The sequence below is a fragment of the Pinus tabuliformis genome, chromosome Q, assembly GCF_031772625.1.
Source record: "Pinus tabuliformis cultivar Carrire ecotype Pingquan chromosome Q, CPIR1, whole genome shotgun sequence".
NCBI classification, from domain to species: Eukaryota; Viridiplantae; Streptophyta; class Pinopsida; order Pinales; family Pinaceae; genus Pinus; species Pinus tabuliformis.
This window is the reverse complement of record NC_142296.1, coordinates 896,950,691-896,966,505: the sequence shown is the minus strand read 5'-3', so window position 1 is coordinate 896,966,505 and position 15,815 is coordinate 896,950,691. Positions and strand designations below refer to the sequence as shown.

The following is a 15,815-nucleotide window of genomic DNA, read 5'->3' as shown; positions in this document are numbered from 1 at the left end:
CTGCGTGTTTGCTGTCCTCTCCTGCTCCAAAAGTCCTCCTGAATGCTGACCCAATGATGATCTTCGAATTCCCTGGTTTCTCTGGCTAATGGCTAGCTCAATGTAGCTCTTTCCTCCACTTTTGGCCAAGAAATACGCACTTCTTGGTGATGGATGAATGGATGTGCTGTAGATACTTCTCGGAACTCCTCAAGATGCTACAAAACTTCCTTCCTAGGGTGGCACTCGTAGTCCCCCGAAGGTAATGTTGAATCTCCCACTTGAGAGATTCGTGGATGAACAGACAGTTGAATTGGCTAAGCAGCTCGAGCAAACAGTCAAGTAAATTTTGATATGCAAGATGAATGAATGACCAAGTGAGAGGCTCCTCCTCATGACTTTGTGGGCCTTCCTTTGCCTCATGTGGGTCCCTCCAACAACTATACGAATTCCCTCCAAGCAATTCGAATTGCCTAGTACACATTCCCACGTGGGTGGCCCCCACCTTCCACTAGCAAACTAATCTAGCTGTATTTTCTCCTAAGTCCCTAAGTCGAAACTGCTTGGGTCCTTTTCCTTGGAAAATTTGTGCAAAATTCTGTAGAGACAAGCCTATTACAAATGATTTTGGGAAGGGACATGACAACTGTAAAGTTCCTAAACAGAAAATTAAGTGATAAACAAAGCAAGCAAACAGTCCAGCAATTAGAAAAATGAAATACACATCAAGCACCCATGAAAATGCTGGAAATAGAGAACTGCTGAGCCATTTTATTAATTCTTCAAGGGAAAATACAATGATAAAATAGAATGGTGCACCTGGGCTTGTCTCTAAGGACAAGCGTGATAAAACCCAGGTGAGCAAATGCTGATCTGAAGGTTGCTCAATTGCTGCACCAAAACTAATCAGCGCTGCCCAGAAATTGCACTGTCTGCTGGAATCACTGCCTCCCGTGCTCAGAAAATTATAAGATTTCAGCTCCTTTCTCCTTGGCCAAAACCCACCAAAACCCAAGAAGGGTTTGGTCTGGTTCACACTTCTGAAATTCGACCCCCAAGGAGCCCAACCTCAGCTGCAACTGCAAAACTCGGCCTGCTGAAATGAAGCTGTAAAACCTCCTGGAAACTTTCCCAAATCAATGAGATGAACCCTCCTATAAATCTCCTTCCTTCCTAATGGTGATTCCGGGCTGTAGCTCTTCCCCTCAAGACCCACGTGTTACCTGGACCTATTTAGGAACATTAATGAGAACTCCATTGTGGAGAAAAGGGCGAGAGAAATGATGGCAAGGGAAGACGGGGAAGGTTTGCAGGAGGTGCACAGGAGAAAAAGGAACCAAAGGCAGACAGGCAACTAGAGAGCAAGTCAAAATGAGAAAGAGCAACGCGTCCCTAACCGGTTTGCTATTCTTCAGGAGGACAAAACGGGGGAGGTAATCCCTGACAATACCATGGAGACGGAAAGTCTGCAAAAGAAGGAACCAGAAGGAAATAAGTCGAAGAGCAAGGAGGCAGTAGAAAACCCAAGAAAGGAGATAACAATGCAAATGATAGAGCAAAACCCAATGGAGATCAATAACCCGAAAGAAGACCTTAGTGTTGAAGAACAAGTGATGAAACATTTACTGCAAGAATGGAGACACCTGGATGAACACTTCATCCCAGAAGATTAGAAGCAACTCAAAGCCAAACAGGGCTCAACTATCATAGCCCAACCAGATCATCTAGGGTCTCAAGTCAGTCAAGGACAAGAAACAAGAACCCTAGGAAAAGGGGGAAAGAAGCGGGGAAGAAGAACACTGAACGAATCCATCCAGATGGTTGGGGAGCTATTAGTAAATTCTAGAAGAGTAGTTCCATTATCAGAGGTCTTTCAACAACCCCCGAAATTGTTGAAATGATTATTACATCATGGAACATAAGAGGCCTCAATAGCAGAGGCAAACAGAGGTACCTTAAAGAGAGATTGAAGAAAGATAAACCAAGCATCATGATAATACAAGAAACTAAAATCAGCGAAAGAAAACTGAAAGGGATTCTGGAAAATTTTAAACCCCAGTACCAAGTCATGGCCCAGGATGCAAACGGCAGCGTTGGAGGGTTGGCGATCATATGGAATCCTGAAGAGGTTTGGTTTGAAGACTGGGTCAGCCTTCCATGAATACTATCAAGCAAATTTTGAAACATTGGATCCAAAGAATGGGTGCTGCTTACAGGAGTTTATGGTTCTCATATCCCGGAAGGCCTTTGGGTAGTAGGAGGAGACTTTAATATGATTACCTCTCTAGCGGAGAAGAAGGGAGGAATGAGAAGAATGGATGCAAACATGGAAGCCTTTGGAGATATCATTTCAAAATTGCACTTAGTGGACCTCCCAACAATTAATGGAGTACATACTTGGAATAATAGACGAGGAGGGATCCATCAAATTGCTTCACAACTGGATAGGTTCCTAATCTCAGAACAAGTCATAAGCAGAGATATATTCATGGAAGCCTCGATCCTCCCATGTATGGGATCGGATCATTGGCCGATAAGATTGGAAGTGGATCTGAAAGCGAGCCCTAAGAACTGACCTTTCTAGTTTGAAGCCTTTTGGCTAAGAGATCCGGGCCTCCTTAAAAGAATAGAGGAATGGTGGAAAACAAGCGAGCAGCAAGGGAGGAACTGCATGCATACTTTCCAACTTAAACTCAAGGAATTAAAGAAGAAACTCAGGAAATGGAATAAAGAAGAATTTGGACATATTATGAATGACCAAAACGAGATCAACAAGTGCATGATGGAGGTGCAACAACAAATCATATAGGAAGGGAGATCTGAAGAGCTTGTCAAAGAAGAAGGACAACTAATAAACTAGTTGGAGGAAAGAAGAAAATAGGAAGAGATCCTTTGGAAACAAAAATCAAGGGTAAACTAGTTGCGGGAAGGTGAACGAAACACAAGATTTTTTCATAAAGCCATGGTCCAACATAGACAACACAACAGAATCTACTCCCTGAAAGATGAGGAGGGGAATTGCAGAGTCCAACATGAAGAAATGGAGGAGCTTCTTGTAAACCATTTCAAAGACCTTCTCTTAGAACCACAAGAGAATAGAACGGAAGCAATACAAAGAATCTCACAGCATATCCCCCAACTGGTAACTCAGGATCAGAACCTAGCCCTGATGAGAGCTGCTACATTAGAAGAGGTGGAAGATATTGTCAATGGAATGCAGAAAAATAAGGCCCCAGGCCCGGATGGGTTCACAGTGGAATTCTACCAAGCCACCTGGAAATTCATGGGACGAGAAATTCTAGAGGTCGTAGAGGAATCCCACCGCAATCAAAAGGTATGCCCCAACCTAAACTCCACTTTTATTGCTCTTATTCCCAAAACTTTGAAATCTGAAGATCCACAAGGATTTCGTCCTATTGCCTTGTGTAATGTTATTTATAAAATCATTGCTACTCTCATCGTAAAATGGCTAAAACCCCTCTTGCTGAATATCATCTCTCCAGAGCAAACGAGATTTGTAGAAGGTAGGCAAATCCTGGACGGGCTCATCACCTCTCAAGAAGTAGTACACTCTCTCAAGGCAAGAAAGCTTCCAGGTATGATGATTAAGCTGGACCTTTCCAAGGCTTATGATCGGCTAAGTTGGGCCTATCTGAGCAGTACCCTCAAAGCCTATGGTTTTGCCCAAAGATGGATAAATTGGATCCTTGCCATGATCTCCTCCCCTGTCATTTCAATTCTGCTGAATGGGACTCCTACCCCCACTTTTAACCCAACCCGGGGCCTAAGACAGGGAGACCCATTATCTCCTTTTCTATTCATTATTGCTGCAGAAGGGCTGGGACATTTTATCAAAAACGAGGTCAGAGAATCTAGGCTTAGGGGCTTGAGGATTTGGGGTAATGATTTAGCCATCACCCACCAACAATTTGTGGACGATATCATGCTCTTCTGCCAGGTCTCCCTTAGGGAAGCTCGAAGAATAAAAGAGATTCTTAACACCTTTATGGAGGCCTCTGGGACAAAGATAAATAATGACAAATCTTGTATCTTCTTTTTTAACACTCAGGGGAATGTCAAGACCTATCTTGCCAGGATCTTGGGGTTTAGTACTGGAAACCTCCCGTCTAAATACCTAGGTATGCCCTTATCTGACAATTCCCTAAAATTATCCTGCTGGCAGCAGATCCTCCAAAAGTTGTAGGGAAAGCTAAGTTGCTGGGCCTTTAGATTCCTCAACCTGGATGGTAGGAGTCAGGAAGGACTGTCCTTAAAGCTATGCTGCAATCGATACCCATTTATCAACTCTCAGGTATGGCAGCCCCTAAAGGGGCGTGCTCCAAAATGGTTGACATTTTCAAAAAATTCTTGTGGGGAGGGGCTCAACAAGTCAAGAAATGGGCATTGGTATCCTGGCAGGGCTTGGTGAAAAGAAAAATGGAAGGAGGGTTAGGCCTCAGAGACCCTTATATTTTAAATCAAGTAATGGGCGCAAAACTATGGTGGAGATGGATAGGAGGTGGAAGAGACCTATGGAAGCAAATATGGACAAGAAAATATAATATGCCTGAGAGAACTGAGGATATTCTGCGATATAGAGACCCTCCTAAAGGATCGACAGTGTGGAACTTGGTAGCCCAAAACAGGAACCTCATAAACCAACATGCCTTTTGGGAAATCTTTAATGGCAAAACAACAAGATTTTGGCAGGACTCTTGGCAACAAAGAGAACGAATGATAGAAAAGCAAGACCTCAGGGACATATATCAATATACTAGAGACAGGAATATACACCAGGTGGAGCAATTCTGGAAAGAGGACCAAGGAATGGGAAGTTGGAGGAGATGGAAAAAGAAGGAAGATTGGTGTTAGGCCATAGAGACCGACCAATGGACAGTGCTAGACAAAGAGCTGAGATCGAGACAATTAATGATTCGAAATGATCTTGATATCCTGAGATGGGGGCACACTACAAAAGGAACCTTTACCATAAAAGAAGCATATGACCTCCAAGCAGGACAATTCCAAGACGAGCAAGGCATCATATGGAAAAAAATATGGAAGGGAGGATGGTGGCCTAAGGTAACTCACTTCCTTTGGCTGGTCTACAAAGGACAGATCCTAACCTGGGATCAACTGCAAAAAAGGGGCTTCCAGGGTCCTTCCTTTTGCTGGCTTTGTCACCAGAACAAAGAAGATATCGAGCATATGCTTAACACATGCCCATTTGCTGAACAAAAATGGAGGCAAATGCAAGGAGTTTTTGAAAGAATGGATCGAGATCATCACAACATTAAGGAAACAATCCTCCTTTGGCGAAGCCACATATTCTCAAGCCCGGTAGTAAACTGAGCATGGGGACTGGCCTTAGGATTAAATTTATGGGCCATATGGAAAGAGAGGAACCGCAGAGTCTTTAAAAATAAATCCTCATCTCAAGAACAGGTGTGGGAAGGAATAGTCCAGAACATCAGGGAAACGATCTTAGCAGAGCAGTGGCACCAAGAAGATTGGTGTAGTGACCCATCATTAATATAGAGAGCACGAGAATATTAGCATGCATATGATGCATGCATATGATAGCTACATATGCATGTATCGCATGCACTGCACTAGTAACTATATTCTAAATTACCTAAAATATTAAATATCCTGACACTCCTTCAAATAGAAAAGTCGCATTCACCCATCAGCACATATTACTTAATGCCTCATGATTAATGAGCGATTACCAATGATATTAAGTTTAAAAGTATAAAGTAAAAGGGTTATAAAGAAAATAGATGTAAAGAATTATGTGAATTCTTAAAAATCAAGTTATATAATTATCTATCTCAGAATTTTAATAAAGTATGTCAATAAATTATTAAAGGGATAAATTAAATCAAAATAAAGTTCCTATGTATGAACTTAGGACATTTTAATTAAACAAATAAAATTTTTAATCAAAGCAAAATCACACATGTCAATATATCCTTAAAAGAAAGATACGACTCAGGACATGGAGGAGGTGTCGCTGAGAAAGGAAGCGGTGGGCTCGTTGGTGGAGAGAGCGACCACCGCTAATGAACAGTACATAAGGAGAGGCCGAAGCGGAAGACGGGGGGAGGAAGGAGAGGAAATTTATACATACTGCTTATAATCCGGAACTATTGAGCCTTGCTTGTTTTGAAGTTTCTGGGCACGGGGGAACGGTATGCATCAATTGAGAAGCATACTGGATTGAGTATCTAGGTATACTCGGTTTGGCTGGGTGGTTTTTGGTCATTCGGTAACGAGAGCACTGGAGAAGTTCTGAAGCATCTTCATCGCAACATCCGTAGCAGACCAGGTAAGTACTTCATCAAATCAATTAATACAATTTCAAACTCTTTCACCATCTTTACAGTTTCACAGTCTCAGTAATCTTTACAGTTTCAGTAATGGCTCTTTAACTTAGTACGGTCACTACATATGGTATCAGAGCCCGTCGTTCAAACCCTGCGACCTCACAGGCCCTACGCTCGTGTAAATTTTGTGGTTAAATTCTGCTGGGTAAAAGCTTGTAAGAAATTCACAGTTACATTTCTGCAGTTTGAATCTAAGACCCCATGTTTAACAAGCGCTGTGTTGTTTCGATGCTGGGAAAATTTCGAGCACATCATTTTCTGTGCATAATTGTCCATTTTGAAGCTTGATTTTGTGAAGATTGATGAAATTTCTAACCTATTTGGTACTGGTTATCCCATCTTTAAGCAATTTCTGGCCTAGTTTGAAATAATTTAAAGGCAATTTAGTGGGCATCGATTCATTTTGAGGTTAATTTCCATGTTTAGCCTCAGAAATCCCGTAGTTACCGAGCGGAACCCTCTTCCGCTCAAGAGGTTGAACGTTGAATTTCATTGCCCAAGGAAGGGATTAAAACGGTTCAGCAAAATTAGGGTCTCCTTCCTTGCGAGAGAATTGAGATTAAATTCGGTATCTATGGCGATCACGGGAATAGAATTCCAAACCTCTGCGGTGATACTCACCTATGGTACTAGTGGACGCGCGAGTGACTTGCTTTCTCTCCGAACTTTCAGCAGATTGGTTTTCTCAATGCACGCTTTGCTTTTGTGGCTTTTCATGTCCCTTCAGCAGCCTTCGAAATGGCTTATGTTTTCTCAGAAGACAGAGAAGCGTAAGATAGAAGTGTCGTACCTAAATTCGGTTATGAAGATTCTCTTTCCAGGAAGGAGGAAATTTCGTAGAGACGAAGATGATATTGGAACTTTTCTAATGGGATTTTAGCGTCATATTGCAACGGGGCGGTGTTTTGCTTGAGACACATTTGACGGTTTTGCATGAGTCGCATTTGATGGAGAAGGCTTTTACGGGATCGATAACAAGGGATTTAAGGGTTTCAAGGATTGCAGAGGCTTGGTTACTGTGGAAATTTCTGGATTTCAGTCTGTGTATTGTAAAGGATATATATTTAAGGATGCACCGCTCATCTACAAGGGAAACGGGAGCAAATGCTGCCGCAGTGGCGAATCTCACTTCCGCGGCCAGCAGAGTAGCTGCAAAAGAGTTGGAATGTATAGATATCTTGTTTGGGCAATATGCGGACAAGGATGCAGAAGGCATAATAGGCCCTGAAGGAGTCGAATGTTTGTGTACAGACTTGGGAGTTGATATAACAAATGTCAGAATTCTAATGCTTGCTTGGAAGATGCGAGCTGCAAAACAGGGCTATTTTACTTTGGATGAGTGGCGAAGGGGCTTAAAGGCATTAAAAGTTGATACAATTGATAAGCTGAGAAAGGCACTACCTGCTTTGGAGCAAGAGGTCATGAGGCCCCAAAACTTCCAGGATTTCTACACTTATTCATTCAGATACTGTCTGACAGAGGACAAACAGAAAAGTCTGGACATTGAGAGTGTTTGTCAATTGCTGGAGCTTGTTTTGGGGAAGCGTAATGAAGTTCAAGTTGAATCTTTGGTTGAATATCTGAAGGTATCCTGCTTTAATGCATGCTTGTAGTGTCTTATAATGCTTTTTGTGCTTCCTCAAACAGAAGCATATATCAATTTGAAGTGCCTGTCTTCCTCGAGACCTGCCATTTCCTTACTTTCATTTATTGTTATTAGTATCAACCTTGAGATAGTCCTTTTACATGCCTTTAGGTAGAAGTAGATGTTGGTGTTTTTGGTGATGTTTTTACATGTGTGCTAACATTTAATTGATGTGAGTTTCATATAGGTCTAATGGTCAAGATCAGGTGTTTTCTTCTTTGAGGTTAGAGGTCTCCATATAGATGGAAGTTGGGCATTAATTAGTCAAATTGCTGCACCTACATATGCCTCAGCGAGTCTGCCTGCCTTGCATAACCCTGCAATTAAAGCACTATAAGTATCTACAGTAGGCTGAAATGCTTGATCCAGCAGTCAAGGGGACTATTAATGTTCTTAATGCATGTGCCAAAGCTTCTTCTGTGAAGAGGGTGATAGTAACCTCATCTGTAGCAGCCGTTATATTCAATTCTAGGCCTCGATCACCTGGACTAGTTGATGAAACTTGGTTCAGTGATGCAGAGTACTGCAAGGAAACTGAGGATTGGAGCCGTTAGGAATGAGACTTATTATTTAAATTTCTCTGAAGTTCAAAAATTGCCTTCATATCTATGTTATGAAGTCAAGATATGAGCCATCTCTGAGCTATATTCTCATGATCGAGACTCAGTAAAGAACCTAATCATTCTTTGAGAACTTTGAGAGATATTATGTCATGGACTGATATATCTACTAAATCTTTTGGATGCACTGCAAGGAGCTGACCAAAGGAATGAGGAAGAGGCTTATGTTTCAAGCTGTAAAGATATTTGAAGAACTATGGATGGTCAATACTAAGATTGAACCAAATATGGGAACTGAATTCTCTCAAAAGTATATCTGATGTCAAGACTCTATTGTGGAGGAAGGATTGGTCCACAGATTTGATGAACATTGAGGTTCCACAGATTTGATAAAAATTGAGGTTGTATTAACCCTTGATAATCTTAGATCTTAATGAAAGACTTCTATATGTTATTGTAGACATAAATATGAATAATCCTCAAGGTTTGAGATGTAAGTAAATAATAAATGACCTATTCGGAAAGAAGAACATCACTGGCAAGAGTCTCGACTTCAATGAAGAGAAAGGCCAAGTCCCTGTGTTATTTCTATGGAAGGACAAAAGTTGCAAGATATTTAAGTCTGCCACAGTAAGCTAGCTACAAGTCTGAGACACATAATCTTAAAGTCTTTAAAAGACATTGAAAAATGGTCAAAGTTGGAAGTTTGGTATATATCTTAAAATGAGAAGCCTTCACATAGGTGTGTTAAGCTAAATGTTGAAACTATCATCTGTTTTCGTGGAATTTGATGAAGTCATGCCTTCTAACAACAACAAAAAAAAAATCCCTATAACTGTTGGATGCAAGAAATCTAAAGATTAAGAAGGAGCTCAAAAGATAAGTATCTTGTATTTTTGAATGATGTGGACAAGGTCGATAATGATATGGACTCCTTGATGCTGTGAATTCCTTGATGATATGGACTTCCTGATGATGATAATATGGACGAGATTAACTCCTTGAAGAGTTGAACGAAAAGGAGTTGACATATTCTCTAGAGATAAGTACTTTCTTGAATATTTTGATATTATTCTTTTAATTATTATTAGTCTCTTGTATTTGTAAATTTTGCTTGGATGGATTCGTTTTTATTATTATTTATGCTCCTATAACAAACAATTGGTAATGATGTTTATATTCTTACAATCTTCTAGATATTCATTTTAATGTTTAGTCATCCTCCTTTATAATTACTAGGGGACTCACTCCTCTGTACCTGTCAACAACGTAGATATTTCTCTTTGACTTCTCGACATAGGGTTTGTAAGTAAGGTCTTAAAAAAAAAAAAAAAAAAAAAAAAAAAAAAAAAAAAAAAAACTAGTCTAGCGTCAAACAGTAACGCTATACAATGCATGCCTATTTCAGGGAGCATGCCTTTGAAATCTTTATTAACCATGCATATACATAGTGATATTTTAAAATTATGGAATAAATTTGTTGCCAGGGGCAACATTCCAGTAATCAACAATATTGTAAGCTTTTGGTGTTGATTAGTAAATTGCTTCCAACTCCTCTAGACACATCGCCCTCCTTCGTTGGGTTTGAAATCTTTGGATGCAAAAGATATCTCAACTAAAGACTGTAGAGCATTAAAAGAAATATATATATATATATATATATATATATATATTTGAGTTTGTATAAGTTCTTCTATGAGACCTTTCTTCAAGTTTGTATGAAAACTTCTGTAGGTGTTTTCTTAATAGTTTTTACTTCAGAAAATATATATATACAGTGGACAAATAACATTCAAATGAGGCCTCTAAAGAGTCACATATAATATCTTCCTTACTCAAAAATTACCCCAGCTGTTATACATAATTTAGCCATATTATTATCACAATACCACAGTAAAAGATGTAGGATTCCCTCCTGTATATTCTCTTAATTTCTAATAAATTTCTGAGTTTGTGTGAAGGTTACAGTGATCCCTTTTTGCACATCAGTTGTTATCTGTTAGCTGTAGGTGAACAGTTTTCCACTATATTTCCAGTTAAATGATAACAGAACCAGACAATTGAGCTCAAGTGGTTATATATACCATTCACAATTATTCAACAAGGAATACACTACTATTAAACACCATGTGATGAGGAACTAACTCAGAATTGCAACAGCCATTAACTCATTCATATAGAGGCATATAAATAACTGGTATAATGCATAGAACTTAAGTTCGGACCCTGGAATGTGCTCTGGCAAAAGATCTGGAAACAATAGTTCACTTGGCATGGATATCAACTCCTTGGTAGTGAAACAGTCAATAGGAACGGATGCATACGCAACATTCAGACCTAATTTAGCAATTCTTATAAGTGATGAATACAACCTGAGCAAAGGTTCCATGAGCATAAATTCAACCTATAGGGCCAAGGTATTGAAAGAGTACTACCATTTAAACATAGAGCAATGTTCGGTGTATTATTGTTAAAGGAAATGTTGAGTACAAAATATGTTCCCCAAATGTGTTGCATACCATACTTTGAGCCATTGTTTTAAGAAACGGCCGTTTCGATACCGAAACGGCCGGGTTGATCCGAGCCATTACCCTCTGCTGTGACCCGGCCCTTGGAACGGTTCGACTGGCCGAGTCATGGCTGACTCGGCCAACTCGGCCGTTTCTGTATTGACTCGGCCGAGTCATAACCAGTGGCCTGTAACCCCATCAAAACAACGATTTGACATTTTTTTAATGAAATTTTGAAGTGTTTGCTGATTGGTTTGAACTCCAATGTGTTTTATGAATTAGTTAAATGTTATTTGGGGTCCATTTCCCCCTCCCAAACCCTATTTAACACACTCAAATGCTCTCTACTATTGATATGCTATTCAAATTTCATGGTAATGTTAAATTCTTAAAGTAAAAGTGACATTCTCCTTAATCTTCATTTTCATCCTTTTACTTAAATTTTTAACATTACCATGAAATGACTCAGGATGTTTGAGAGTGGTTTCGACCTCATTGGATTTCATATGGAGAAAGTAGAATTTTAGATTTCATTCAAAATCCAGCAGACTTATCAGTTTTTCAGGATTTCAGGATTGGAGGATTGCAATGTTTCCATTGAATTTTGTCATGTATTAGGGTATGGAACTCGTATTTAATCAAGAGCACCAATCCCTCTATGTACCTTGATGTTAGTGACATTGGTTGTCGAACTCCTCTGGGATTCGCTCCCAAACCAGGAGCTTCTGAAAATGTCGCTCCCGCTCCCGTTTTCGCTCTTGCTCCCCACTTTCGCTCCTGCTCCCAACTTCCAAGTAACACTGAGCCAGATGATGTTGGCAACTCTAGCAGTAGCCAGTAGTACTGGTCACAAACTTTTGTTGTAGAGGCCATATATAGCCTCCTTGGTTATGTGTTTTTGTTTTGATCTCTATATCATCATCGTGTATGTATTGGAAAATGCATTGGGTGCCATTTTGATATAATGGATATATTCATGAGCCTACTTTGATCATATGTTGTCTTCTATCTATATTCTAATGCTGTGTGTTTGGAAACATGAATGAAAATCTTTAAAATTATGTGTTTTTATAAAAAGTAAATATTTAATGTATTTTTTACAATGACCAAGTCATTGAAATCGAGCCGGCCGAGTTGATACCGAGTCGGAGTCGGAGTCGGAGTCGACCCTCGGCCGAGTCGGAGTCGGAGTCGGAGTTTTAAAACATTGCTTTGAGCTAGGTATTTCAAACAATTTATATATAAAAGAGCACAACAAATAACATTATTGTTAAAAAGAAGGAATTGAGATTTGTCTTTGCTAATGACTATCCATATGATGCATTTTGTTACCAAGTAAGACAATAACCCAGCTAGTTGTTACTGGAGCAAACACATACAGATCAATGAATGTTTGAAACATAACGATATGTGCTCGTAAGATCAAATATCAAGTGTCAGTTAGCAATCTAAAGTCATAAGTTTTATGCACAAACAATACACGAAAGAATGATTATATTTTAATATGAAAGCTAATGACATGAATAGATTATGGCAAAGTATGTTATACTTTAGATGACATGTATGAAATATACATAAGCTATGTGTTTTTGAAAATATTAATGCACATGTTATAAATGCATGGACAAGTGTTTATGATTGCAGATAAAATCCGTTACCAAAATGACCACGTGATGACAGAAACTTCAGAACAATTAAGGCTCAAAGAGATTCCATGATAGGGTATTAACCCTGATTCTACTGGGAGGGGTGGAGGTGTTGCCCACCGTTTATCCTTCGAACCCTGGAGCCATGGGAGGACTGTGCGAGTCACGCTCCCCTAGACGTGTGATGATGACTGCCAGATGCCTACTAGGGATCAGGTCGGTATAGCCAACGCTGTCACCCTTGGAGTTTATGAATGGTTAGGTCAGTATAACTGACGCCATGGCATACTCCAGTAGAGGACGGATAGGATGGGAGCGGAAGAGATTAGGAAGGATAGGATGATGTTGTGATAGCCTGGGGAGCCTGATGAAGTAAAACATGATCATTAAAGTTATAAACCTAAAAGTATTCAAAACACCAATTTTATAGTGTCCTCACATTAAGTAAGAATTTAACCTCAATACACAATCCGAACAAGAATGTACTAATCACTATTATAAGTATTGATATACAATAAAAAAAAAACTCTAACTTCGGGACGAAGTTTTCTGAAGGAGGGGTGTATGTAGTGACCCATCATTAATATAGAGAGCACGAGAATATTAGCATGCATACGATGCATGCATATGATAGCTACATATGCATGTATCGCATGCACTGCACTAGTAACTATATTCTAAATTACCTAAAATATTAAATATCCTGACACTCCTTCAAATAGAAAAGTCGCATTCACCCATCAGCACATATTACTTAATGCCTCATGATTAATGAGCGATTACCAATGATATTAAGTTTAAAAGTATAAAGTAAAAGGGTTATAAAGAAAATAAATGTAAAGAATTATGTGAATTCTTAAAAATCAAGTTATATAATTATCTATCTCAGAATTTTAATAAAGTATGTCAATAAATTATTAAAGGGATAAATTAAATCAAAATAAAGTTCCTATGTATGAACTTAGGACATTTTAATTAAACAAATAAAATTTTTAATCAAAGCAAAATCACACATGTCAATATATCCTTAAAAGAAAGATACGACTCAGGATTTTGAGGAGGTGTCGCTGAGAAAGGAAGCGGTGGGCTCGTTGGTGGAGAGAGCGACCACCGCTAATGAACAGTACATAAGGAGAGGCCGAAGCGGAAGACAGGGGCAGGAGGAAGGAGAGGAAATTTATACATACTGCTTATAATCCGGAACTATTGAGCCTTGCTTGTTTTGAAGTTTCTGGGCACGGGGGAACGGTATGCATCAATTGAGAAGGATACTGGATTGAGTATTTAGGTATACTCGGTTTGGCTGGGTGGTTTTTGGTCATTCGGTAACGAGAGCGCTGGAGAAGTTCTGAAGCATCTTCATCACAACATCCGTAGCAGACCAGGTAAGTACTTCATCAAATCAATTAATACAATTTCAAACTCTTTCAGTAATCTTTACAGTTTCACAGTCTCAGTAATCTTTACAGTTTCAGTAATGGCTCTTTAACTTAGTACGGTCCCTACAATTGGCAAGTTCCCCCCCCAAGAAGCTTGAATTGTACAAAAACTCAACCTATCATCGGCAATGATAGCTCCCACTGCTTGGAACAAAAACCGTATAGGCTCCATATCCCCGACTCAATTTACTATCCCAGGAGAAGGATTAATAAAACTCAATTTCGACGGGGCATCAAAAGGGAATCCGGGAGTGGCAGGCCTAGGTGGCCTCTTCCAAGATACCCAAGTCAACACTCGGCTAATATATGCTGACTCATGCAGGATAGAAAGTAACAACAAGGCGGAGTTTGCTGCAGCAAGACAAGGACTTCTAATAGCCGTCAGAATGGGGTATTGAAACTTAGTGGTGGAAGGAGACTCAAGTCTGGTCACAAACACTCTGGCAAAGCTGAACAATGGCACCAAATGGGACAAGCTCAGCCAAAGTTGGAGGACAACTCGACTCATCCAAGAGATAGGGGAATTAATACAAAAGTTTGATTATATTATGGTTCGACATGTCAGATGAGAAGGGAATAAAGGGGCAAATTTTCTTGCTAACTGGGGATGCAATTAACAAAATGCCCCGATGGAAAAATTATGGCTGGTCCAACCCTGGGATGAGAGATTCAAAACCCTGGTGGAAATACTGGATTAGGATCACAAGCAAAGCCAAGAAAACGGCCTCTCAGAAACATAAGACCCTGATCGGGGTGCGTGCCAATGGTTGGGACAGCCTGTGGAAAGTAATGAAGCGTACCTATGATTTACGTACCACCACCCCCCACATGCTCAAAGCGATGGGTGTGGTGGCCCTTGGCATGAGTGCATGCAAGGGTGGTGGGAAAGGTGGCAGAGAAGATGGTGGAGGGGCAGGATTTATAGGAGCAAAGGGCAGACAGGTGGGTAATGCTAGTGAGTTTGCTTGCGGACGAAGGAGCTGGTGTAGGGGAAAGGGAGGGCGTCGACATCCTCGGCATCAAGCTTGGAGATGGCCTACAATCGTTTACAGGTATGTTTCTTGGCTCTTCTCCTCCTTTGCAATGACGACCTAGTTGGGTTTCTGCTGGGGGGAGAGGGGGAAAATTAGGAATGTTAATTGGGAGGTTGAGAAATGTTGGGGGAAATGGAGGTGGCGACTGGTTGCATTGGCTTGGTTTTGCGTCTATGTATTGCGCTTGCCGGGTATCGCCTCTGCCTTTTGCTGTCTTGACCTTGTGTTGTTTCACATTGGGAACTTGGGTACAACACGCTGAGGGCTGAGTGGGGCTGGTCGAAGGGGTTAGGTAGGTAGAGGCTATGAGTCTGATGCTGAGGGAAGTGGGGGTCAGTTACTATGTTGTATAGGAGCTTGGCCCCACTGCCGAAACCACTGCAATTGTTGGGGTACTGTGAGAAATTCCTGCGGTAAAAGAATTGTTAGGGCCCTTGAGTGGGAAGTCGGGTATGAAAATGACAGTGGCCTTGCTCTAGTTTACTGGGCAGAGGGGAAAGGGTCTGCAATTCATGGATGGAAACCTATCGGTTTGAGGTTGGGCTCACTTGCGTGGCCTTGGCAAGGGAATGCCAACCTGACTGCGTATGGGAGGCACTGGGGGTGGAGGTGT

General features: G+C 40.5%; 2 protein-coding genes across 2 annotated transcripts in view; both read left to right on the top strand.

Annotated features, from left to right (window-relative positions):
• The window catches only part of LOC149222360 (protein At-4/1-like), a 252,333-nt gene that overhangs the window by 48,421 nt on the left and 188,097 nt on the right, over positions 1-15,815 (top strand). The gene's annotated exons all lie outside the window — the stretch shown is intronic.
• Positions 7,230-8,164, top strand: LOC149222362 (uncharacterized). Its single transcript, XM_089383085.1, has one exon. The coding sequence runs from the start codon at positions 7,316-7,318 to the stop codon at positions 7,979-7,981; it is 666 nt and encodes a 221-aa protein (XP_089239211.1). The 5' UTR covers positions 7,230-7,315; the 3' UTR covers positions 7,982-8,164.